Here is a 26,907-nt window from a genome sequence, read left to right as displayed (position 1 = left end):
TAAAATTGGCCATCTGTACTTCTCACAGTAACTGAATTTCAGAGATTTCATCAGCTGTAAGCCATAATTAAACAAAGTCACAGTGTACTAAACCTCTACATGTGTTTGACTTTTTGAATGGAATGAGAGGAATCAGTTTTTCCTGAGGCGCACCAGACGGAGCAGACAGGACGTGGGAAAACCGGTTACATAATCATGGGACTGAAGTCCAGGAGAGCTTCAGCTGCTGCGTGATTCGGCAGCACCAAGTCAATTCAGCAGAACATAAATTTGAAGCAGTGGCAAATAATCCAAGTAAAGTGAAAGACGACGGCTCATCTCGGACAGGAAGTGGGCTCGGAGACGAACCAATCGGAAGAAAAACAGCAGACGGAGACAGACTGTCACATTACAGCCAGTGTTTAATTCACTATGTATTCCCACAAGGCAATAAATGTACAGCAAACTAACACCTAATGTCATACATGATGATGAGCTCAGTCCATGCCACAAGTCTGCAGGAACACAACGGATACCATGACGACACTGCATGAACACACATCCAGACGCCATGCACTATTACTGACCGGAAACAGAAAACTACACACACACACACACACACACACACACACACACACACACACACACACACACACACACACACACACACACACACTCTCACTCAGTATGAACATTTTTACATCACATGACCCATGGATAGTACACACACACACACACACACACACGCACACACACACTCTCACTCAGTATGAACATTTTTACATCACATGACCCATGGATAGTACACACACACACACACGCACACGGACGAACACACACACGTTTCAATAATGGACATGACCAGAGTGGCAACCATGGTATAAACAATGCATTAAGAACAGCAACGTCAACAAGAACAATAACAGTATTAAAGCTTTTCATGACCATATCAACATTCAGTGTATTGGAAAATACAATCCCAATAGACTCTTTGTATAAAAAGAAGCTTTTCAAGTCAGCATGGAACAAAGAACAGTTCATATGTCAGCGGGGTGGGGGTGTAGGTGGGGTTTGGGGGTGGATGATTCCGTTGAGCCGGAGGACAGGAAGTGTTGGACATGACGTTGGGGTGAGAGCGGCTCTATGTGGCGTAGCGTTTGGTCCACTGTTTGGCTATCCTGTCGTGCTCGGCTCTGTTGGTCAGGTACTGTGTGGCGATACTTCCCACCAGGGGGTCCGCTGCAAAACAAACACCAGGGTCACCATGGCAACGACTGCCTTCACAGTTTATCACCTGAATCTACTTTGATTTAAACCACGTGTCAAACTCGAGGCTCAGGGGTCAAGTCTGGCCTGCCCTCTAGACTCTGGAACAGCAGTGTACTTAAAAATGATATTATCAGTCACATTAAAGCAGGTTATATCTATATACTGCCAACTACAACCAGTCCCTCCACTTTTTTGTGATTTTGTTACAAACTTTCCTGAAAAATGGTCAAAAACATTGGGTTGAAGTGATGCTAACTCCAACCTACAGGTGGCAGTAGCTCTAACTGCTGTCTCAACCTTGCCTGAGAAAGTTATAATCTGTGATCAAGTAACAAAAGACACATTAATCATCATACATAAGCACAACTATCTGAAGATACAGAATATTTTGTTAGAAATAGGGCATCTTTTCACACTGATTGTGTTTAATATGTAATTTTAATTAGTGTCGCAATTCATTACAATATTTAATGTTTAAATTATTCCTCACCAGATAATTTAAGAAGATAATTTACTAAATTGTTTTATGCTTTCGGTTGACCCCTCCCCATCATTCATCAAGTTTAAGAAAACAGCACAGTTCTTGTTGCTTTCACAAGTTAGACATCTTCAGTTTATTGACAGTTAGGGAATGATCCAAGTGAATCTGAACAGAATCTGAACTCATTAAGGAGGAGAGAAAACCCAGAAAACCCACTGAACAGAGCACCAACACTACAGCTGATAAGGAAGGTAAGAACCTACATTCTGCAGCAAAGCACATGCTAGCTCTGATATAAACTAATTAATTAATCACATGATAAATTAAATGAATTTTATCATTTTCATTTGTACAATTCCTTAAAGAGACGCTCCCATTTAACATCACTTGATATTTAAAATGTTTTGCAGTTCCAGTGTTAAAAGTTCTTTAGAAATTAAAAGTGTTTTGAACTTTGACAGGGTGTACTTGTGTTATAATTATTATTATTACTACTATATAAAAATTATCTCAAAATTACAATAATATTGTTTCTGGGACATTTTATCATCCAGTAAAATTGGTCTACTGACAGACCAATCAGTCATGCTTGTTGCTAATAAGTAAGTTCAAAACATGGGAAGAGAGACTAAAATAAAGAAAGGAGACAAGGAATTAAGGAAAGACACAAGGAAGAAAAGACAGAAGGATGGATGGACATTAGAAAATCAAGAAAAGCCCCAAGGAAGGAAAGAACATAAGAACAAACCAGAAGTAAAAGGAGGAAGAAAGGAATACATGAAGGAAACACATCAGAGAGAAGGATGAACAAAAATTCCAGATACCAGGCAGGGCATTGTGGAAGTCTGTTGTCCAGATTTTTAAACGTTATTTTTGTGTAGTCCAGGAAAATCTAGAAATCAAACCCACAGTGTTGCCAGACTGAGGATCAAGTCCTCTCCTCACTGCAGGCTCCTGCTGCTGCTGATGTGGACCTGAGGGCTTCATGGCTGTTCAGGATCTCAGGCCTGTTGGTGTCTCATTTCACTGCCTCTCATCACTAAAGAACACCAGCAATGTTGTTTCAAACAGACGGTCGTTTCCAGTTCAGTTGCTTAGAGCTCACTGGGAGGGGTCGGAGGTCACACTATCAGAGGATCTATGTGTAAATGTAGGTAAGGGAGTCAAAGAGGCCAATAGGAGGTTTACTGTCTCCTCAGGAGTAAATATCCACTGATGTCAGGACAGAGCCATTATGAAGAGAAAATATCAGTCACTACAAGAAGTTGTGATAACAACTATTAATGCAAACGCACCCAACATTCACAAATTTTCCCCAGACTGGCTATTTTCATCAGTCTTTACAACTTTTCCAAAAATCTGACCTTGATGTTTTCAGTTTCCTTCCTATCTGACCAATCACTGCTACTCTGCTAAACTATGACCAATCCTCTCAGCCCCCTTCTAATTTAACTTCCTGTTTCACGATGTGTTCACAACTGAAAATGCAATATGAAATCATGTGCGACACTAAACACTAACATTTGCCTTTTCTTTTTTCAAAAATGCTTATTAGGATTTTCTTCTTCTGTGTTAACAGTTCATGTTAACTTGAATGACCAATAAGAAATACTTCTTTTACACTTTGACCTCTCAGGACATGATCTGATTTGTCTTAAGATGATACAGCATCTTACAAAAAATTTTATTTGCACTTTAAATATTAGCTATGTTAAAATTGTCTGTTTTGCTGAAATTTAAATTTCTTTTGCACAAAGAATACAACTTAAAAATGTGTAACTTTGACCGCAACTTTTTGAAAAAAAGGTGCTGAAAAATTAGTACTTTTAGGCTGCAGCATCAGTAAAAGCATAATCAATACAGAGAACATGTGAGTCAAGCTGGTTGGAGGGAGCTAAGGCTCTTACCAGGGTTGCAGTCGGTGAGCAGGGAGCAGATGGACAGCAGGACCTTGGAAATGGTGAGGGCAGGACTCCAGTTATCCTTCAGAATGTCCAGGCAGATCACCCCCTGGCTGTTGATGTTGCAGTGGTAGATCCTGGTGCGGAACGTCACCTGATGACACACAGAGGCCATGATTAGAGGAAGGAGTCATCTTAGTGCAAACCTACAGCACTTTACTTCAGATGCAAACAGGAAGAAGACACTTGGTCACAAAAGGTCCAATCTGTCCAAATAACTCAAGACTACATGTTTCCAAGAAAAACCTGCATAGCTAAAGCCAGATGAAGTAAAGGCCCCCTGTGGACAGGAAAAGCTGCTGCCTTCGACTCAATGACACACACCTCGTACTCAGCAGAGTGAAGGTGAAGCTAATGGTCCCTGGGGATCTGATGTAATCAGCACGGAGTAAACAGAGCACAGCAGATCCTGACATCAGCATGATGAGCACCGCATCGTTAAAGAGTCACCCTTGACTTTTAGGGAAGTAGTAGCCACCTTCCTATGGCTACTACTTTGGACAAGCAAGTTCCTCCTCCATTCCTTCTTTCACATCCCCTCTTCAGGAGAAACAAATCAACCTGCTGTTCAAAACCCAGCACTGTCATCAGTTTCCTAGGTACAGGACAAATATGATAGGATTTTCATAGGGAATAGGACAGTGAGAGGCAGGAAGGGTGTCTGATAAGAGCAAACTGCAGCTGGACTTTACATCTCCTGTGTGAACCGTTTCTCTGGTGCCAACGCTGGCAGCCATGATTAAGAGCCTGTAATCCCATCATGTCTGATGCTAATAGATTATGATGCTGCCTAGGCGTAACAACAGCTTTAAGTCTGATGCAGCATCCCTTCAGTAATATGGAGGAACCTAAGCCTCTGCCCTCAGCTGCTGCATGCTTTCACTCCCAACAATCCTCACTGTGAAGAGAACCAGGATCATGCTAATAGAAAACATCTGTACCTTCAGTTCCTAGAAAAACTTTTATTACAAATGAATCATTCCCAAAAACATCGTAATTTTTTCTTCCTGTTAACTTCAAAATAAGTGTCAAACATAAAGAATGCAGCCAATAAGCGGTTCCACTTATTACACCTGACAACATCACATGCTCACAGCAACTGGATGCTCAGAAATTGATTCAAATATGATAGGATTTTAATATTGAAAAAAAGATCTGGTTACAGTTTCTTGTACATTTCACATCATTATTTTATACAGATGCATTTCCTAATGCTATATTAGTTTAGGATTTGTTGTCCCCGGACAGTTTTCTTACAATGTGACAAATGTTTGATTATCATATGTATTGTCTAAATACGTAAAGAATTAAACAAATATGTTTACAACAGTATGTATAGAATTAGTGTCTAATGGAACAACCAGGCGTTTGATTTAAACATGAGTTTGATTGTGTTAAACATGGCTGTGCCATCTACGGTGTGTTCCTGGAGGAAGCAGGCTCTATGCTCCCCACAGTAAAAGAACGAGATCATCACAGTGAAGTCATCAATACATTTCATTTAAAGGACTTGGAACTACTGGAAATAAACAAGGAAAATACCTTAGTCACTTTAAAACTGAAGCTTTTAAGAACAGTGGTATACATTTCATAATAGTGACTGGTCTATGCTCAGGGTGTTTTCACACTTCGCTAGACTTGGTTGCAACATTTTTTTCCCATTTCCAGCCGCAGCAGTTTGCTTTTACTGCTCTGTGTCAAACAAACCAAACCAACCAGACTTTCTACCAAACCAACTGGAGTTTGATTGAAGCAGACTAAACAAGGCTGCTGCAAATGCACCCTTAATTTCAACCACATGCTTGTTTAAGAAAAGAGTGATGCTGCAATAAAGACTGCAAATCTATACACTGCAGCTCTAAGGAAATAAAATCACAGTAAAATGCATTAAAACTGGCTTTTTATTCCAACTGTCATTTACAAATGTTTCATCAAAGAAATAAAATGATCAGTTGTGTAAAATGTGAGTTTAGATTAAGATAATTAGGTAAAAAAAATATTTAATAATCTTTTCACGTGTCTTGTTTTAGCTCAGGGATCAACTACAAATTTACGTCTGGTGCTCTTCTCAGTCCTCTTTCTACCTGATACACTCAGCAGTCATCTGGACAAATGGGATAAAAATAAACCAAACAGAATCACAGCTGATAACTGTAACAATAAGACAGATGAAAACAGTTTAGTTTAAACGGAGGTAGCAGATCGAGCCAGGCTTGCTTCATTGCGCTCCATGGAGTGTTAAAAACCTCGTTTGAAAACAATATGCATGTTTCACAGGGGGAATGATGTGAAAACTGTGCTTTAGGTCAAAGGCATAACAATATAAATCAATGAAGGGATGTAATGTTAGAGGAGGATAATCCCTCATCCACTGAGGGTCTGAAGGAAACCCGTGTAGGTAATGTCCTTTTTGTCCTCAGCCTCCACCTAAGTGTATTGGTGTCAATCTTAACCATTTCCTTCATCCTAATATCAGTGAGTGAGCCAGTGACGGGAGCAGCTGCTGCTGTCTGATTGGCCCCCCGAGTTGCTGGACGACACATCTCACAGACTGACTGGAAAAACAAGACAGCAGGAGGTCAAAAGCTTCGATGAGCTCAGCTTTCCCTCTGCACAGACAGACAGGAAAAAAGCTTCTGGAGCAGAAGACAGGCTCCTCTGGAACAGCTTCTGGGTGAGCTTATGACTGGGCTACAGACAGGAATATAATGCATATAAAATTTTCTCTTAATACACCTCTGTAAGGATGCATCACAGCAGCCCTGTTTTAGTCTATGTTAATCCAACTCCACTTCGTTTGCCTAGATAGTCTGGTTGGTTTGGGGAAGTATAAATTAGTCGAACACTAATATGGACCAAAGAAGCCAACTCAGTCTGAGTTTGGTTTAAGTGAACTCTGGTGTGGTTTGAAAGCATATATGAATGCCAAGTGAGTCTGCTCCAAAAACAGGAAGAGACTACATTCTGAGCAAATAGAACCAAAACAAACTCCGGAGTCTAGAGAAATGACTGTTTCATATATATATATATATATATATATATATATATATATATATATATATATATATATATATATATATATATATATATATAAAAATTCCCTTCTCACCCACCGCGGGTGGTTCTTATCCTCTGAGCTCGGGTCCTCTACCAGAGGCTTGGGAGCTTGAGGGTTCTGCGCAGTATCTTGGCTGTGCCAAGGACTGCACATTTCTGGACTGAGATGTCTGATGTTGTTCCTGGGATCTGTTGTAGCCACTGCTCCAGTTTGGGGGTTACTGCCCGAGGGCCCCAATGACCACAGGCACCACTGTGGTCTTCACCTTCCAGGCCCTCTCCAGTTCTTCCCTGAGGCCCTGGTATTTCTCCAGTTTCTCGTGCTCCTTTTTCCTGATGTTGCAATCACTTGGTATTGCTACATCTACCACAACGGCTTTCCTCTGTTGTTTATCCACTACGACAATGTCTGGTTGGTTCGCCATTACTATTTTGTCTGTCTGGATCTGGAAGTCCCACAGGATCTTAGCTCTGGCGTTCTCCACCACCTTTGGGGGTGTTTCCCACTTTGATCTCGGGGTTTCCAGTCCATATTCTGCACAGATGTTTCTGTACACTATGCCTGCCACTTGGTTATGTCGCTCCATGTACGCTTTCCCTGCCAGTATCTTGCACCCTGCTGTGATGTGCTGGACTGTCTCAGGGGCCTCCTTGCACTACCCTTGGGTCTTGTCTGGTGTGGTAGATCTGGGCCTCTATTGCTCTGCACTTGACTGCACTTCGAGCAGATGATTCAGCTATTTGTTTGACGTGTGTTGGGCCAGGGACACATCTAAGAGCAGCAGGACACCAGCCTTAGAGGACTGGGATTGCTCACCCCTGCTTTAGAGAATGCTGGAGTCAAGATGAAAGGTGTATATGAGGAAGGTGGCGACAAACTGCCATCCTCTCATATACTGTGAGGAAGAATCTGCCAAAACTCCAGCCACTATGGTAGCTCAACTTATGAATTTGAAGAAAGAAGAAAAAAACTCTCCCATTATTCTGACTTTAAGAAACAGAAATAATTTTGGCAAGCTGACCTGACAAACAGATCTGACTTAACATGACAGAGTGGGAAAAATGTTATTTTAATAGAGATATGGTGTCAACTTTACTACAGCTTTGGTTTAGTTCTACTTGGCTTGTCAACACTGTCTCTAGTTTACGTTTTCCAACTCTGCTGCTGAGATACAGCAAGGCAAGGCAGTAGTACATGACGGCATTCATAGCAGAGAAGGGCTCAAAAGAAAGTAAATGAGTCATCTTACTGATTGCCCAGAAACCAACATTAACCACAAACAGGAATGAGTGCAATTAAGGTATAGTGATTTCAAAAAGCAGACCTTGATGACTGATTTGTGCTAACCACCTACATGTGGGTTTACACCATCAGTGACAGGAGGTCCGGTGTGACAGAGAGTTCACCACAGCCTCCATGCTCTGCATCAAGAAGTTAAAGCTGTCAGAAGTCCCTTCATTGCACAATATGGTACAATTATCTACTGGTGAATCATCAGGTTGCGCTCTCACATTTTTCCCTGATGTGAGAGCGCATCAGGTTGCGCTCTCACATCTGTCCCGTTGTTCATCCCTTCTTAATTTCCCTGGTCCAAGGTCACTGTAAACTAGTAGTTCTCAATTATTTTATGCTATTCTTCACCTAATAAGCTTCTCTTGCCCCCACACCTATGGAATTTAATATATATTATTGAGACCCAGATAAATTTAATTATTCATCTGTACAAACTTTTGTATTTCTTTCCAGCACCAGAATTCTGCATATCTTCACCTGATTATCAAATTGTTTCAATTTATTTCCAAGTTCTGTTTATTAACTTGAATTTTAACATTTAATCAAGACTTTTCATTTTGTGTGCAAATGATTCACTGGGATGTACCGGTATATTGTTTTAGACCAAAACTCAGTAAAAGTGTTTTAACTGTAAACTGTCCTGAAGATCTGTACAAACAGTCTCACAATCTCACAAACTGAGGTTGACAAACAGACCACATTTTGTGAGACTGAAGGACTGTGTGTCCAACCAGGTGGTTAGAAGTACAGGGCACTGTACCCTCACCATTCCTTTTCACTCTGCACACTGCAGACTTTCAGTACACGTCCAACTATGATCTACTGAAATACTCTGATGTCTCTACAGTTGTTGGAATTGTGTATCAGACATGGTGAATTCCAATATGGTTTTATGGACGGTGCTATAAGAAAGTTACATAACTTGCTCTTGGAGTTCACTCAGTACAGTTCTGGATGATTTTCTTGATTGCATTCCACCATTCATACGATCTGTCGTACGTTATATTTCTTCTTGTTTCCACTTCCTCACTGGTTGGCTGCAGAACTAGAAACTTTAGACTTTCCAATAGTATTAGCAACAGTAAACACAATACCATGAAGCTCCTTGGAGAGAATCTTAGAGTATTTACTTTGAACATAGACATCTACAAATTTTATTCTGAGTTTCTGGGATTTCACATTTGTCCAGAATCTATTCAATTTTAAGTAAGATGGATCTCTGATCAAAAGCTTGAATGCATCTATGATACTAATTTAAGGTTAAATATGACAATGACGCAATGATCCGTTCTGTTTAGGGGAACCAATAAATCTATATGTTTAAGTATGTTTATAAGGTAAAATCAATTTCTTAATTATGTTCACATATTTAACACAGGCAGGGTTGGTTTATAAAGCTGCTTTTAATTGACTTCAGGAGAAATGAATCATTTCAAAAGGATGTAAGAAGACAAGCACATTTGTCTGCATCTGTCCATGTTGATTTATAAAAGAAAAAGAAAGTATCACATGTTTCCGTCAGTTTATATGGGGTCAATATGAGAAGACCCCTATCTGAAAAGATCTACAGGAAAAACATTTTGCTCAGCATTTCAAGCACAAAAACAGAAATGAACAACAGTTTGAAAAAGCTAAATACCCTAAACCCCCAAGGATAAAGGGTGCAGCAGACATCTGGCCATGTCTGTTGCATGTCCTTTTTCCTTTATTTTAAAATGTCTCAGTTTAACAAACAGATGTAATTAAGAATGTCTGATAGCATAAAACCCAAACTTTGAACAAAAAAAGAAGCAGAACTTGAAACAAAGGGGATGTGGCAACCGCTGTCAGCCAGCCCACTGTGTACATGCGAATACACAATTGCATCAGCAGAAGACATACATGAAACCCACAGGTTGACTGGAAGGAAATCAAGGGCTGCTGAATGCTGCAGCCAATGGAACAGGGGGAGGCAACCCAACAAGAAATGTCTCAGTAATGTCTCTGAATGGCCCAAAAACTCCAGGTCATGTGAGGAATTGGTTTACCAAGAAAAAAAGCTGTCCAGAGTCCACTCAGTGCTGTCTCTTTAGGCAACATGCAGTACTTCTTAAAAATATTCACCCCTATGAATGTTTTTCCTTTTTATTGTTTTTACAAATTAATTATGATCAACAACAATTGGTTTCAATTGATAAGTAAATTTACAACAACATGTCAAAGTGAAAACTGATTTCTATAAAATTATGGCACTTAAATAAAAATATTTAACTAGATAATATTCACCCCCTCTGAAATGACTGACCTAGTTCAACAGTGGTTAAGCCAACTGGTTCTGGTCGAATCCCAATAGCTGCGTTTCCATTGCAAATGCGTGCAAGTATTTGTCTATATTCTGCAATTGTCAAAAAAAATTTTTTTTGCAATTGCGGTGGTTTTATTGAACAAGACATGATATTAAAATCACACGTGAGTAAGCTTGCTTTTGCAATAAGTCATTAAAACTAATGTCAGCAACAGATGTAAACAGTTATATAAAATAAAATTATAATCCTGCCAAGACGCTAGTGCTCATCTATCAGCCAATCAGAGGAGACAATGGCAGGGCATTGCAACAACAAGCCCCGCCTACTTTGAAGCAGTTATGTGTGTGGCATTTTGGGTAGATTTTGGGTACATAATGCCACCCACATTATGTGTGGCATTATGTATGCCACACACATAATTAACACATAATTAGCAATTTTTCAGAAGAGTTATGGATTCAACACGTTGGACGACACACAACTTTTTAGACTGTGATTCTATGAGAGCTCTGGTGGAGCCAGCTTTATTATTTTTCCAAAAAAATAATAAAAACTTCATCCTCCTATTTCTTTCTGTTGCCATTTCCACCAGTAGCAGAATCCGGCTGCTGATCACATGACTCGTGATGCAAGAGAAAGTGTGGCCATTTCTGTGTTGTAATACATAAATTTCAATACGGCTGAAAAACCATCTCATCCTGGCGCAAAAACGTTTTATCAAAAAACTTGAGGGTTTTGTTTCTGTTTTTCAAAATTTGAGGTGTTTCCATTAATCAAATTAATTTTAACAGTTTCAATTTGCGCAATTAAATGGTGGGTGGTAACACAGCTAATGAGAAGAATAGAGATCATCTGAGCGTAGTGAGTGTCTCCAGTGATTGTAGTGTGAACACAGCTGGTTCTGGAATGTCTATTCACTGGTTCATTAGTATTCCTAGCTAAATCCTAAAACCAGCCCGTCAGGCACCAACCATGCTGTGTTCAAAGTCCCTCACATCCTCTTTGATTCCTATCCTGATGCTCAGTAGAAAGTGGTTTAGGTTCCTAAAAATAAAGAGCTACTATGTGATTAGCCAGTATGTTCTTGTGTTTAGAAACAAATGAAAGAGTGTACCTAATAAAGTGGCCAGTGAGTGTATTTTGTAGATACTTTAATCCTGAACAAAGCTAGCAGAAATTTTACTGTTACCGTTTCATACTTGCTGTACAAGAAAGTGAAATCACTTCCTTTCTTTCCAGGAAGTGAAGCGTAAACATTGCAGAAATGCTCTGTTGTGTTCTGGAATGATTCGCCTGTGAAAGCCAGTGCTGCCAATTCAGCAGCATTAATGCTAAATTAATCTTTTTTTAGATCCCCACATAAGGCTCCCAGAAAAATGTCTTCAAATTTTTATGAAACCAGTTGCCAGCTTTTCCCTGCATGAGCAGAAGGAAAATTCTTTCCGGATGTCACTTCTCCTTGGCAGTGCCAGTGGGAACTGGCAGCAAAAGCTCCGAAAATCTTAACTCGAGCAGGAAGTGTTGTGGTACACAATGAAGCTGTGCAGTTTTAGAGATTCAGACAGACTGGAGGTGTAATGATGTGCTTAGGTCAAGAGACGTAACACACATTAGATCAGAATAATCATTCCCCTGAACCCCTTAAAGGTTTTATAGAGCAAGGCTGAGTTTTGAAGAAACAATAATCAATGCAGAGTTATTTAGTTACACTACGGTTTCCCAACTACTCATTCAAGCAGGACAATATTTGAGCGGGTCCTGATGACTGATATCGAAAAAAATGGCCTTTTTGTGTTTTCTGAAATATAAGTAAACATTTCACAAATCATAGGGTGTTTTACTTTAAAGTAAAGTAGTTTAGTTTGGATATGCTCAGTTCAGGTTTCATCAATCCGAATATGTAAAAGTACAAAACTAGAGGTGATCACCTGTATAGTCTTTGATAAATGGTGAAAGAACCCTTAAATGAGGCCAACAGTAACACCTTCAAACTGTGTGTTCTACAAAATATAATAGACTCTGCAATTAGTTGACAATAACTTAGTTCTTGTTTGGTCAATAATTTCAATAATTTGAATAGCAAACAGAAATCTGTAAATTATATTCCAACTTCATAATTATTAGTCAGCCAAGGTGTGTGCCATATTTTCCTACAGTATTTAAAAACTGCATTATTAAATAGCAAAAAACAATCACTTCAAATATTTTTACTTCATGTGTAATAAGTCTGCACATTGATCATTTCACTTTCTAAATTGATGGGCAAGAAGTATTGGACTTTTATGCAAAGTTTTAATGCAAACATTATGCACTTTTATGCAAAACTTTTGGAGATATACTAGTGTATATATATGTTAGCCTGTTGCATCAACCAATAAATCAATAAATCGCAAGTTAAAATGTTAATTTTCATTGTGTTGATTAATATTTTTTGAAGGCCAATTTTGTTTACAGGGAGATCATAATGCGTTTCATTCATGTTTAGGCTGTAAATGGTTTCTGAGGTTGTCATGTTTGATTTTAGATATTTAACATAACTTCCAGTTCCAGTGTTAAAGTGTTCTTTTCAAAATTTTATTTTATTGCTCTTTAAGAACCACTTACCTTGGGGGGTTTGAAGGGGTAGTCTGGTGTGAAGGCGATGTCCAGGAAGAACACTCCTCCCTCGTATACGGAGCCCGGGGGGCCCAGGATGGTGGACCTCCACTCATAAATGTTGTCTCCTTTGGGGCCGGCACTGTGGGCCCAAACAGAAAACTGTTGTTAAAGACAGAGAAAGAGCATCAGGAGGAGAATGACAACAGTCTTTGAAGGTGAGACACACACACACACACACACACACACACACACACACACACACACACACACACACACACACACACACACACACACACACACACACACACACACACACACACACCTGTACAGATGAATAGACAGGTGTTGAGCAGCAGCTGCTCTGTGTCCTCACTGTTGATCAGCATTTAACTGCCAGGCAGCTAGCAGTTACCAAGTTTCACTGTTGGTCCTCCTTCTCCTCCACACACACACATGCACGCACACTGAGATGCAGACACACATACACATGAACGAACACACAGCTGGAAGAAGAGAGGAACTAATCAAATCCCATTCTGTACTGGAATTAGGCCAGATGCCCCTGTTGGTATCATGTATTACTTTAACTTTCATCATTTACACAATCTGAGAGAACCAGAGAGGAAGAAGAGCTTGCGTATGTGTGTGTGTGAGAGAGAGTGCGTTGGCGTGTGTTTGTGTGTCCTTGTATTTGATACAGGAACCATTTTCCTAACACACATTGCGTTGAGAGGACCAACTGTTCTTTGTGGAGACCAATTTCTGGTCCCCACAAGAGCAAATGCTGTTTTTGGGTTATGGGTTAGGTTTAGGACTAGGGTGTGAATTGAGTTTAGGTTAGATTTGGGTTAGACATGTCCTGGTAATGGTAAAGGTAAGGCTGCAGAAATTAATAGAAATCAATTAAATTCTCTGTAAAGATTCAGAAACATAATGTGTGTACATGCAAGTGTGTGTGTGCATGCATAGACACATTACAGTGAGATAAGAGCCTAAGTGTGGTTGCTCATGTTGAACATCAGCGGTAGTAAAGCAGGGGGCCGCTGCAGAGATGGTCCCTCTCGGTGTGTGTTTGCCCTAGAGGAATTACTGTAGAAACAACAGCCATGTTCCTCTGATAGACTACAAGGGACGGGTGCCAGGGCAGGTGTCCGGGACCCGGGGGGGTTGGTCAATAACTCACTGGTGTGATTTCAAAGTGTACCAGTGGTTTTATTAAAGCGCTGCTGGCTTCAGTTCAGATGAAGTCTGATGATATATGGCTGTCTAAAAGCTTTACTTCACACAGCAGACAGATGGGACCAGCTTTGTTTAAATTCAACCCTCACAAGATCCAAACTTGATTCAGTTAACACAATGATTGAGCTTCATGCATACAGGAACACCATCCAGATCATTCAGATTTTTAATGAATGAGATTAAGGACATATATCTAGAGAAATGTACAAAAGAAAATCATATATTTTTATTTTTGTAAATACTAGTAAGACTGAAAAACTACTTGTGCTCCTTGGGAGATACGGTACCTATAGATATTGTCACATTATTTGAAGACAATCAATTTAATCTTTTTCCCTAAATGTGATCATAGGAATGACATATAGATCTATTCTTGTTTGTTTCCATGCTCTACTCCTTTTAATTTTTTCATTTTTGCCGACTTCTCACCTGCATCTCCCTTCATAGTAACAACTTTTTAAAAATAAAATCAGAAAGAGATTGAACAAGTTTTACTTTAATGGAAGGAGTGAAAAGAGGACATATTTGCTCTTTAAAAGAAACATGAAGATCAGAGTAAAGTTTTCCAGAAGGACAGGGACTTCAGAAAAAATGTTCTTTGGATAGATGAGTCTAAAACTGATTTGACACCAGAACAGAGGACATGTTGGACAGGAACCAGATCCAGTATTCCAGAGAAAGAACTGCCAGCTGTGAAGCACAGAGATGGCAGTGTCATGGTTTAGGGATGATCTGCTGCAGGTCAGCCCACCATCACAAACTCTACCATTTATCAGAGAACGATGGCCTGAAGAAAATCTGTGTTTCTTAAGAAAATAAAAGCTGAAGCAGAATCAGACCCTACTATACGACAATGATCCAAAACAAACCATAAAATACTTCAAAGACTAGTTGAGAGGTCAATGGAAGGCTGTGGGCTGGGTCAAAGTCCAGACCTGGGATTCACTGATATCCTGTGGGGCGACTTGGAACAGGCATGAGATGTAAAAAAAAAAACAAAAAAAAACAAACAAACAAAAAAACTCTTTAAACATCTGACAGCTGAAAGTGAGGAGTGGGACAAATGTGGGTCAGACTCATAGAGTCCCTCTCAGGTTGTTTAAGCCTGAGGAGGGGAGAGTAGTTATGAGTGGCAGGGTGTCCCAACTTTTCCTTGAGAACTATTTCCTTGTGTACTTGGAATGAATTAGTTTCTTTTTCTGAGGATAAATATGAATAAAACTAGGCATCGACATGTGAATCTTTGCCTTTGAAAAATTTGAAAGAACTGAACATTTACTGTGTGTCTATATCTAAGGTTTGCTTCATGATTTTAACCTAGAAATACCTGTCCATAAGCTCATATTTATGACTAAATGACACTTATTAAAAAAGATCTGTTTAAGAGTTCCAGTGACCCACAAAATCTACACAGAGAGCATAAATCATTGAATGAAATACATAACCTGAAAAGACCAGCTTCCTCTGGAATCTTTCTTTAAAACCTTCATAAAAACCGACACTATAGAACCACTGTTTGCAGACTGAGCTCAGAAATTACAATTACTGCCCTAAAAGCATTCATTATTCAAGTGGTATAGCAAGGTAGACTTTAAAAATAGTCTTTTAGGGGTCCCACGGTTAGCCCGACGCTCATTTTTCTCTTAACTATGTTCCCACAGTGTGCCTTGTAGCATCTGGAAATATTTAGAGCTCTGACAAACTGCCTCATTTCCCCCAGTGCAGCTTGTTCCTCCTACCTCTCACAGGAAGACCTGGGATCAAGTGCTGGCAGAGACATTTTTATCAGCCACCAGGTCTGTCAGGCTGATGGACGAACCAGATCATACAACTCACCCAGGGGTGTCTGCCATTATTCCCCCAAGGAAACCTATCTGCTACGTTTAAATGTGGACAAGTGGTCTTTAGAATTTGACTTCTGCTCCACAGTAAACCAAAACAAAAGGTGTCAGATTCCTCAATGAGAGACGTTGATCTCTCAGGAAAAGGTGGGAAAACTGGAGTGTTAAGTGTGCATATGCTTAGGCTACAACTTCTTTTGCTATTTTGTTGAACTTACAGGAAGATTTCAGATATTTTGTCTCAGGTAAAGGGATTTGAGCTAGCTCCTGTATGCCTGGGAAGAAAAAAAAAAACACCTGCAGAAAAGTAACCATCCACTGGCTCCAGTGGGGCAATCAGGGACACTACGAGAAGGCAAAGCAGGGAAGAATCCTTTTCAGTGACACGATGACACACAAAATTAGGGTTTTGAACCAGAAGTCACCGGTTACAAGACAAACTGCCCTCAATTGCAAACAAAGGTCAACATTAATTAATTCTTGCCCAGCACCTTGCGAACGTTTTTCTACTTTTTAAAGGTGTTGAACTCTTTCCCTATTTGTCACATTCTAACCACTGTTGATGCACATTACTGGGATTTAAAGTGATGAAGCAGCAGATAGGTTCAAAGGGGAGATAAATAAAAAGGAGAAATCATACAAGGTTTTCAAAGTCTTTCTTCAAATAAAAATATGAAAAGTATTCTGATGTGAACCTTAAAAGGTTTGAATCAGCTTTGCACATCTACTGACTAAAATAATGTTTATATATAATTGACTGTAATTCTCTCTGCTTGATTGGACTGAATTGACTTCCTTAAGTTCCTTTAGACATGTTTTGCGAATTGGTGTTACACGAACTAAATTGAATTGAAACTGAATTTTATTACAATTTAGATTTTGGCTCTCCTGGCCACATCTGATCCTTCCACTGAGGGAAATATAAACAGATTTTAACCAAGCATGCAGACACAGTCTATGGTGGAAGGAAAGTTCTTATGTTTACCAGCTGTCTCTTCATTTGCTTCAGTTTTGTGCCGACAACCAGAGGGCGGGTAGGAGGAAGATCAGGCCTGGTGCTGGTCCTACACCCTTCAAACTTTGATTCATCATAAACCTACTGCACCTCTGTCCTTATCTTGAGCGTGTTGCCAGGCAACATTGCATCCCTGTGTACATCAATCTACAACATTTCCCTGGAGATGACAACACAACAAGTCAACATGAGCAACACTCAGATATGAATCTTTATAGTTCATAATGTCTCTACTGCTCCTTTAGGAACTGATCAATAAACATAAAGCAATGAACTTAGTCAACAAGATCCTGCAAAAGGACACATGGCACACATAACTTGTAAACTATTAATGACAGCTCATAGGCAGATATCAAGTCTAACAAGCTTCTTGGATTCTTGGTCGCATGGTGCTTACAGGACCATAGACATCTATTAACACGGAGCCAGTGAAATGAAAAGAACAGTTCAGGTTTTGTGGTTGAACTCCTCTGATGGTTACAGTGCAGTCAACAGCCAGCAGCTCTGGCTCCATGATATCACGATGTATGACACAATGGTCCGCTGATGTTTCTATCACGCAGGGTTTTGCTGATACAGTGTAAGGCTTTTTTTTTTGTGTGTTTTTTTTTTTTTTCGGCTGTCGTGGCCTTTATTTGACAGTGGTCAGACAGGAAAGAGAGCTCTGAGAGGGAGAAGACAAAAAGTCAGTGGATCAGTGAGGTCTGAAGCCTCTGTACATGGGTTGTGCGCTCTATAGTCCTGCTCTACTGGCGCGTCCAGGACCTGATATGTTTAAGGAAGCTAAGTAATAATTAGCTGATTCTGCAGTAAACACTCAACCAGGAAGGTCCTTGATGTTGAACTGCTTAAAGCCAGAACCAAACCCACACAGCCCTTAAACACCTTTTTGGGAAGTTTCAATCATGAAAACAGGCTTAGAGGAGCCGACTGATTATGGTCACTTCACACTCAGCTGTAAAATGTTCTAGTATATGCTAAAAGTTACAGCTTGAAGACACCAAAAGGACCACATCATCTGCAAAGATGAGACCCTGAGGTACCAAACACAAATCTTGTGAATGCACACCACAAACAGAGAGACAAGGGACAGCCCTGGTAAAACCCAGCCTTTTACTGAGAACATGCTTGATTTGAAAAAACAGACGTCACTCTGGCTTTGGTTGGACAAAGACCAACATTCCTTAAAAACATCCCCATTGGGCTCCATACAAAATGCCTTACAAAGTCATAAGCCTTCTCCAGATCTATAAAACACATGAAGAGCCAAGAGATCCAAGAGAGCATGATCTCGTGAATGTCACAATGATTTGTTTAGGTACAATGGATTATGCATATTGCAACTTGGCTTTCCACAAAATACTGAAGCTGCTGTATGTAACTTTCAAAGTTTTTTACATAGTTGTTAAAAATTATCATTATGTTGTGACAGTATAAGAGATAATCTGTGGAAAAAAATGAACTTCATTGCCTTCTTTCAGTGCAAACTGCAGAAATATACCATTCAATCAGAAACAACCAATCAGAGCCAGGAGGAGGATCCTAGTGCTGTCAATCATTCTTATCCTAAAGTAAATGGACTGAACTTATATAGTGCTTTTCCAGTCATTTTGACCACTCAAAGGGCTTTACACTAGAGTCACATTCACCCATTCGCACACACATTCATACACCAATATGCAGACCGGTAGGCAATTTGGGGTTAAGTGCCTTGCCCAGAGGCACATCGACATGTGGCAGGAGGAAGCTGGAATCGAACCTACAACCTTCAGATTGCAAGACGACAACTCTGCCACACAACCACAGTCGCCCACAAAGTCCTCTCTTCATATGCTAAAAGTAGTTCTAGTTAGCATAGGCACCAATGTGGGTGGATAAACGGTTTTATTGGACCGCTAAGTTGCTTTTTCACTATTGCCTCCTACCTCTGATTGGATGTTGATCTGGAGCAGTGCATTTTTGCAGATTGCAACTGCAGCACTGGAATGAAGTGGGTGAGATTACCTTTTTCCACAGATTACTGTCATGGTTACAGTTTTAATATGGAAAATAAATTTTTGTAAGAGTTATGTAATGCAGCTTCAACAGTTAAATTACAGGAGAAAACACAAGCATTGTCATTCCAATTCAGTGTTGACAGAACTAGAAAATAGAATTCAATGTCTCTCTTCTAAGCAATGAGAGAGCCAACAACATCCTACATATCTGAACATTTAGACTTTGTCTACTGGTTGTGTCAAAATTAGATGGGCTGACTGTGGCTCTGTTGGTAGTCATCTTGAGATTGGAAGGTTGTAGGTTTGATTCCAGGTTCCAGTCATGTTAATGTGCTTCTGGCACTTAACCCGGAGTTGCCTATCGATAAATGTGTGAGCGTTTGTGAGTGTGAATGTGTTTATAATGAAAAGCGATAAAAATTATTGAAAAAGTGCTACATCAGTTCAGACTTTAAGTCTTCTAAAGCTTCGCATCAATTTCAATGTGTAGTAGCTTTGCACTGATACTTTGTCCCAACTGAACAGCGCTGACATGACGGTGCTATGGGACTCAGCCTCCTCATGTTACAGCTATACAGAAATGACTGATCACATTCACTGCTAATCCAACATGCTAGTGAGTTTCTTTATTATTTATTTCACATTAGCTGCTATCTTCCTAATTGAATTGAATGAACAAATTAAAAATCTGTTGTTTTTACAGGTTTGACCATGCTTGTGAAGCTATTAATGGATTTAAATGTGCTTTCAGACCAGATAGTCCGGTAGACTCGGTTTGATCGGGGACTAAAATTGCACATTTGTTACATTTTAAGAACTTTAGTTCGAATTCACACTGTACTGTGTCAAACGACTAAAACTAACTGAAACACCTGTCCCCCCCGTCGCCTTTGGGCACTGCACCAAGAACTACTGAAGGAATTGACACAAAACTTCTGAACAAAAACGGAGCAATGTCAGATTTTAGCGGTTGAAGGATTTCTTCATTCATATACATTACTGGTTAGCCTGTAACACTAGCGACGCTCCTGCAAGCGTCGTTACTACACAGTGAGTCTGTCCACTAAACCAGGCTGTTCCAATGCGGGATGAGCGGGAATAACAAAAATGATCGCAGCGTCTTTATTTCTTACCTGATTTCTATAAACATGGCTTAAATTAAAGCTGAGAAAATTGCTGATGTTTGTAAGTATTCTCCCTCGATATAAATCTATAAACAGTTTGGTGAAGATGCATGAGAGGACTAAGCAAATTCCTCCATCCTTGTTGATGATTAAATGTTCAAACAAATGAGGTAATTAGTTAAGTTAAATAGACCCTTAGTGTGCTGTACTGGTGCATCATTATCAAATAAATTTGTAATTTAGTACATTTATGTCTATGTTTAAAAAGAAACATATAAAATCAATTCTGCTCTGTTTTTCTCTATTGGATCGGTAAAATAATCCTTAGATTTTTCTGTAATCACTTTTATCTATTATTAGGTTTCTCAATAACTGTGTTACATACAGTTATTGCAGCCCAACGCACTTCAATCATCTCCTGGGATAAATCCTGCAGATAATAGTCAGAGGTGACTCACTGCCCTTTGCTTCTGAAGAAAGAACATTTCCAACAGTGCTGCTGCTATCAAACAGAAAAAGTTCTTCCTGAACTGTCAATTACTTGATAGCAAGAGGTCCAAGCAGTAAAGCCTTAGAGCAGAAAGCACAAAGGAATGAAAGAAATATGGAGAAGCAAAAACAATCTGATGTTTCAGTAACAGAAGACTGAGCTTTGAAGTGATGTTAGCTCAAACATGGACACCATCATTTTTTAAAACCAATAAAAACAGACCAAATCTCATCAACTATTAACTACCCAATCTGTAGACATGAATGGTAAAATTTAACTGGAGTCATTACATCCATATTGAATACTAACTCTGCATGGAGGTGTTTAAATGAGCATGTTCAGGATTTTCCATTATATTTAGGAACTAATGAGAACCAAGAACAAACCAGAAAAAGAATCAGGACTATTTTCCTAGAGTTAAGATGTTGGTGTCGGGTTTTCATACAGGATGCTACTTCCCCACAGTGAAGGTGTGGATTAAAGGCCTGCTTTTCCACTCAAAAATACTGCCCCTTTAAAATTGAGTGGAAAAGCAGGCCTTTAATCCACACCTTCACTGTGGGGAAGAAAACACTTAAAATATTTCCATATTACATTACAGAAGGCCCAGGGGTGAACAAGCAGTGAATAAGCAGTGCTGAGCAGACAGCTTAGCCGTTTATGTGACATTTAGCAGAGCTGCAGGGTAGTGAAACCTGGACGGTGCAAAGGCTGTCGTTTGGAGTGTTCAGGCCAAAAAATACTATCAAATCATCAGGGTCGATTCAGAGCTGTCACAACATCCTGGTGGCCAGTACTAAGAAACAAAAAAGGCTTTTTCTTTACAAACCTACAGTCAGAAATATTTTTTGATCTTAAATGCAAAATGCTGATTCTTTTTGTAGTTTTGGGTTCATTACTGTTCTTAGTGTGTTGCTTTTTCAGCTAAAGGCTTATTGTAGAATCTGCATCTCATTACTAATTTAGTCGACGATTACCTCAATAATCAATTCATCATGATTAATCCAAATAGTCATTTGGCAAGTTTAGCTCTTTGTGTTAGGAGTGCAATACCAATACTAATATTGGTATTGGTCAATTTTAGAACAAATCTGTCCAATAAATGAAACTGGGCAACATTAGTAACAATTTTTATTTCCATTTTGTTGCCATTTGTTTCTGGAATGGGAGCACAGGAAGTTGGGCTTGTGGTAGTAATAGTAACTAAAGCAGAGAAGCAGTGGTGAAGTTAGCAATGTGGTAGATTTTATCAAGGTGTCGAAATGTATAATATGTACAATATCGGCAAATATTGGTTATCGGCCATAACAGCATATTGATATTGGATATCAGATCAGTACAAATTTTGAGATTAGTACATCCCTACTTTTTACATTTCTGATATAACCTAAAGTGAACTAATGTCTTCAAAAGTAGAAAGTTGATAGGAAATCTATTTTATTTAGATTTTAATAACGTCAGATGTGTTGTTTAAAGAGGAATTTAGAAAGAATAAAATCCTATGCCATCATGGTGTCTCTTCCCCAGATAAATGCTCTCACCCACAGCTTGTCTTTCATCTATTGCATCACAAAAATGCAGTATCTTCAGTAAGATCTGGTTTACTGTTTTATGTGCATTTAGAAGACTCACTTACCAGAGCATGTTATCCATGCCAAGTCAAGGTGAGAGTTGGCTTTTCTTAAATGAAAATAAGCATGTTCAATCTCAACAACTACAAACCTCCAAGTACAGCTGTCCATAAGCATTAATTATGAAATTATTTTTTGATGACAACCACAGTAAAGGGTTGAGCTCCATTTCATTAGTCCTTACTGTTCATTCACTCTAAGAAATGTTTTATACATGCTTTCACAAATTATGAGTTAAAGTTTATTCTAATAGTTCATTCTATTTTACTGTTGTCCCTGTAAAATATCTAGAATCTGGACCACAGTCAAGGAAAATAGAGTAGTAATATTATTAAATATTGCTAATATAAATATCACGTATCTCCATAATTCATTAAAACACACTAAAAATACACTAATAACCAATTACTAATTACATGTTTATGTCTTTCTTATACTGCAGAGCCCTAAAACAGACTCAGTGATTCCAAAATGCTTTTCCAATAATCATACTGCTGATTTCATGAAACGCATCTTCAAAACAACAGATGAATAATGAACTCTGATTATATGATGGTTTACCCTGTTTACTGACTGATGTCCGCAAAAAGGGCTTTTTGCCTTGACACTACATGGTGATCAGGATGTCCACAGAAAACGAATGCAGACCCATGCATTCCTGAAGGTCACACAAACATGCTCATTCAGCCAGCTGAATGAGCCACATGCTCATTCAGCCAGCTGAATGAGCCACCGTTCAGACACACAGGCATGATGGCAGAACGCTTTCACGACTTCAGCTGTTTACAGCTCAATGATTGGAGGAAAAGCGTGAAGAGAAACATTTGGTCAGAGGCAGAGCAGCAAGACCTCAGAGTTCCACCGCGTCATGCTGTATGGAGAGAAAGGGTGTTGGCAAATCAAAGGAAACACGATGTGACTTTCCAGGCGATCACATAATGATCTATCGCGGTAGATGTGTGTGTCCCCACAGTCATCACGGCACCATTGATTAGGTTGAGTATTGATTTAATGTCACTCTTCTATCCAGATGGGCTCCAATAAACCACAATCAGTCAGAGCCAGAAACAATCTCTGTGTGTGTGCAATTTACTCTACCTTCATGTTTGTGACCAGACTCCAAGCTGCACAGACCACTCTTTGATTTTTATTTTACTTTTATTTAACCAGGTCAAGCTTAATTTAGAGTGTCCAGGTCAAGACTACAGCATGATACTTAAATATTACTAATGCAACACAAACATTCAAACTATAATATATGTAATTCAGTTTTGAAAATCAGGTAAAACCAGGAGTGCACCGATTGCAGATTTCTGGCTGATGACTGATTTTTATAAAACCTGACCTGGAGATTCCGATGTATCTTTTTTTTTTTGTCTGAAAAGTTTCTAAATATAGCAACAAAATCACTGAGTTGGCAACGGTGGGGTGACTGTCGTTAACTGCAGGCATGAGGTTGTGATCTGGTGGAAGTCATCCAGGCAAACTCTGGATGACTTTCAGATCTGTATGGAGGATAGATAAGGTCTGTTTCATCCATCCATGAATGAATGGATGATTGGGACCTAGTATTGACCCCTGACACTCCTTTATTGGTTGAGGTACTTAGACGTATTACCTTACAATAATAATTTTCTGCCATTCATTTTTGAAGCAGCGGCTGGTCAAATCTGCTCTGGTTTAACGATGCAATAGAAATAAAGAACTTATTTTAGGATTAGGGTCAACACAATTAATAAAAATGTTAATGACTTTAAACACTGTGGTTAAATTCTTGTGTAATGTTTATTTCTAAAACCAGATTGTACATCTGACATAAACTTGGTAATAATTAAAAACTCCTTTAATTGACACATTTGGCCAGGACACACATTTGACAACAAGCGACTACTTAAGTCATTTAGTCAGTTATGTATATGGCCTCACAAGATGGCGCTCTTATCCCTACGCCAAGAGCAGTGATGTCACGTTTCAAAGCTCTATTCTTTGTGAGCAATTATGGATGATTAATGGATGAATGCATTCATTTTAGGTTAAGTTAATGCTACTTTAATTCTTACCCTTCAGCTAACATTACATCATTTAAGACATGAACCTTGTCAGGAATATATTTTCAAAATGTGGCAAAAGAGAACTCCATCTTGCTTTGAGTGTTTGCAAGATGGTACATTTTTATCCTTCCATTTGCGTCAATTAAAGCACTAATCTCTGGAAGAGTTACGTTTAGGTCAAAAGGACTCTTCTGATACCTTTCCTACATTTTGAAACATTTATCTGACTGAGACGCATTACTTTATAAAACTCAAACAAACCTTTTTATAAGCTGTCCATAAAATATTTGTAAGTAGGACTGGTTCGAACTCAATAGAAATCAAATCAGCCAAGACAGCTTCTCGATCTGGACAAGTCATTATTACTGAATTACAGGCAAGTTCCAACCTTCCATATTTGTCACCAAAGTTATTGAAAAAGTTGTTTCCAACCGCTCTGATGTAGAATCAACATTCTGAATCAGCCTGTGCTTCACAGTTGCCTCTTGAAAGGATGGCTCTTGTAAATGTGGGGCTCTTACAAGACAAAAGGTTCATTCCACATAATTTCTTATGTTCCATGTGATTGGAGTTCCTGTAAGTGGTCAGGACATGAATGAGAGTTGAAGTCTAGGGTTTTTCCTGAACTCTTGCTCTCTGACTTAGCTGAGTCAGAGAGCTGAGGCATACCCTACCAGTACTGCCAAAGGAAATTTGCTGACCACCAATGTTTAAAATTTTTCAAAAGACCTTTCGGAGTTTTTAGGTGCCTAAATATGATCATGTTTTAGTGAATCCTGACTTTGACATTTATGTGTGTTAAGCTGATGAGTCGTTGGCTCAGGACGTTTAAAATCTTATTCAGTCTTTCGGCCATGTTCAGTCTGTAATGGGTTGGAAATTAAACACCTCGGCTTTTACTAATAATCCTGCCAGTGATTCTTGAAGAGCTTTTTGTCTCACCACAAATAAATTGCTTTTGCAGTTTCAGGAAACCTGTGTTGAGAAAAATACCCTAGACACTGTAGTCCAGTTAAAAACCAGCCACCCCATATGCATTCATCAGCTCTGGTTGGATGACTCCACCTGAGCAATCTATTCTTAGAAACCATTGCATCTCCTTTCACTGTGATTTATTTGTGTTTGACACCTAATAGGCCACCCAATAATTACACTGTCTTCATGGCCTCGAGGCTTCATGGCTCTCAGTTTCAGACAAAGGAAAACTCAGTACAGTATCTGATAATTCGGTTAATGCAGGTTGCCGGGAGCCATGCATCAAACAGCATATTTGAAATAGGAAGGCGGTATCCCCAACTTGTTCCCACAAAAACAGCAGAATAAACTTGTCCAAAATGTCTTAGCATGCTGCAGCCTGAGGAGTTTCTTCAACTAGAACTAAAGGGCCAAGGCAAATGCCTGAAAAACAGCTCCACAACATAATCCTTTGTGGGCATTAATATAATCCTGTAATTTCCAAGTACAAGTAAAATTAATACCACAGTGGATACATGTTATGAAGATGTACATGTGTTCAACTTCATATAAGTGAGAAAAAGAGAAGCAGATACTTGAAGACACAGCAAACAGCTAAAAACACATGGCAGAAAACACAACATTTTCAGAAATCCAACAGTCAATGCCTCAGCAGACATGGGTCAAAACAACAAGCAGGAGAACTCCTTTAGCATTTCATTACTTCACTTCTTTCTCCAAGCTAAACCCTGCCTACCTTCTGTTTCAGCTGCTACTGGGCATTCATCACCTGAGTGAAATCAAAGCCTTGCCATGTGGGTGTAATCCTCTCTGTGTGAGGCGGCTGCTGAGGGAGGAGAGGAGCAGAGGGTTGGGGGAGTTGTGAAAATCTTCCTGCCAAAACTGAAATGGAAACTTCAAGAAACCCAACCCAAGTTTTGGACCCATTAGACCTGGTGCCAACATTTTCACTGTACGTATGTGTTTGGGCAATTCCTTAACCCCTTCCAACTCTGCAGACACTCTATCAAAGCATCCAAAGTATGATTTCCGGGGATCCATTAGGGCTTTCAACAGCCTCCGTCCCTGCAGAACTCCCACAACACCTCCCCCACCAGGGACCCAAGCTTGAAGGTGATGGCTGCTGAAAGCAGCCCACAAAAGGAAACATTAAGAATTTAACAGCTGTGGCAACTACATCAGATGGAAAATCTACTGACGCATGCAGACAATTAAGCAGAGCTGCACAGCGGTTCAGACAATCCTGAGGGAATCTGTCACTTTTCCTTATTGGGTCTTATGAGGTACCCCGTTTAATAAATGGGACCTCTGGGTCTTACCAGCATACAAAACGATGTCAGAGTAGGAGCGCCGGGCAAGTGAATGGCTCCCACAAGCTTCATAAGGGGAACAGGTGACCTACAGCTGGCTGACCACATAGCAGTTACTTCTAAACTGTCACTGCATCAAGCAGGTAATTCTTCTGATCAAGATTAGGAAAACCGAGGAGAGTAAATGGACAAAGTTACTCTGGTTGATCAGCCTTCAGACTGCTTCAAAACAGGCATCAGTACAACATCAGAGTCCAGGATGTACATAGGAGGAGTGAGTGGGAACACAATCCTTGAGAGGATAAAAACA

General features: G+C 39.5%; 1 protein-coding gene across 1 annotated transcript in view; it reads right to left on the bottom strand.

Moving 5' to 3' along the window:
• Nucleotides 1-383: 383 nt before the first annotated feature.
• Nucleotides 384-26,907, bottom strand: part of LOC129376302 (ubiquitin-conjugating enzyme E2 E2-like) — a 50,089-nt gene continuing 23,565 nt past the window's right edge. The window contains exons 4-6 of the mRNA XM_055055888.1: nt 12,931-13,063; nt 3,637-3,784; nt 384-1,218 (exon numbers count right to left, since the gene is read on the bottom strand). Of these exons, the coding sequence (XP_054911863.1) occupies nt 1,121-1,218; nt 3,637-3,784; nt 12,931-13,063 (379 nt within the window). The 3' untranslated portion in view covers nt 384-1,120. The remainder of the gene's footprint in view (nt 1,219-3,636; nt 3,785-12,930; nt 13,064-26,907) is intronic.

The sequence above is a fragment of the Poeciliopsis prolifica genome, unplaced genomic scaffold (assembly GCF_027474105.1).
Source record: "Poeciliopsis prolifica strain line A6 unplaced genomic scaffold, Auburn_PproV2 SCAFFOLD043, whole genome shotgun sequence".
Lineage (NCBI taxonomy): Eukaryota > Metazoa > Chordata > Actinopteri > Cyprinodontiformes > Poeciliidae > Poeciliopsis > Poeciliopsis prolifica.
The sequence above is the reverse complement of the archived record's forward strand: the minus strand, read 5'-3'. Positions and strand labels throughout refer to the sequence as shown.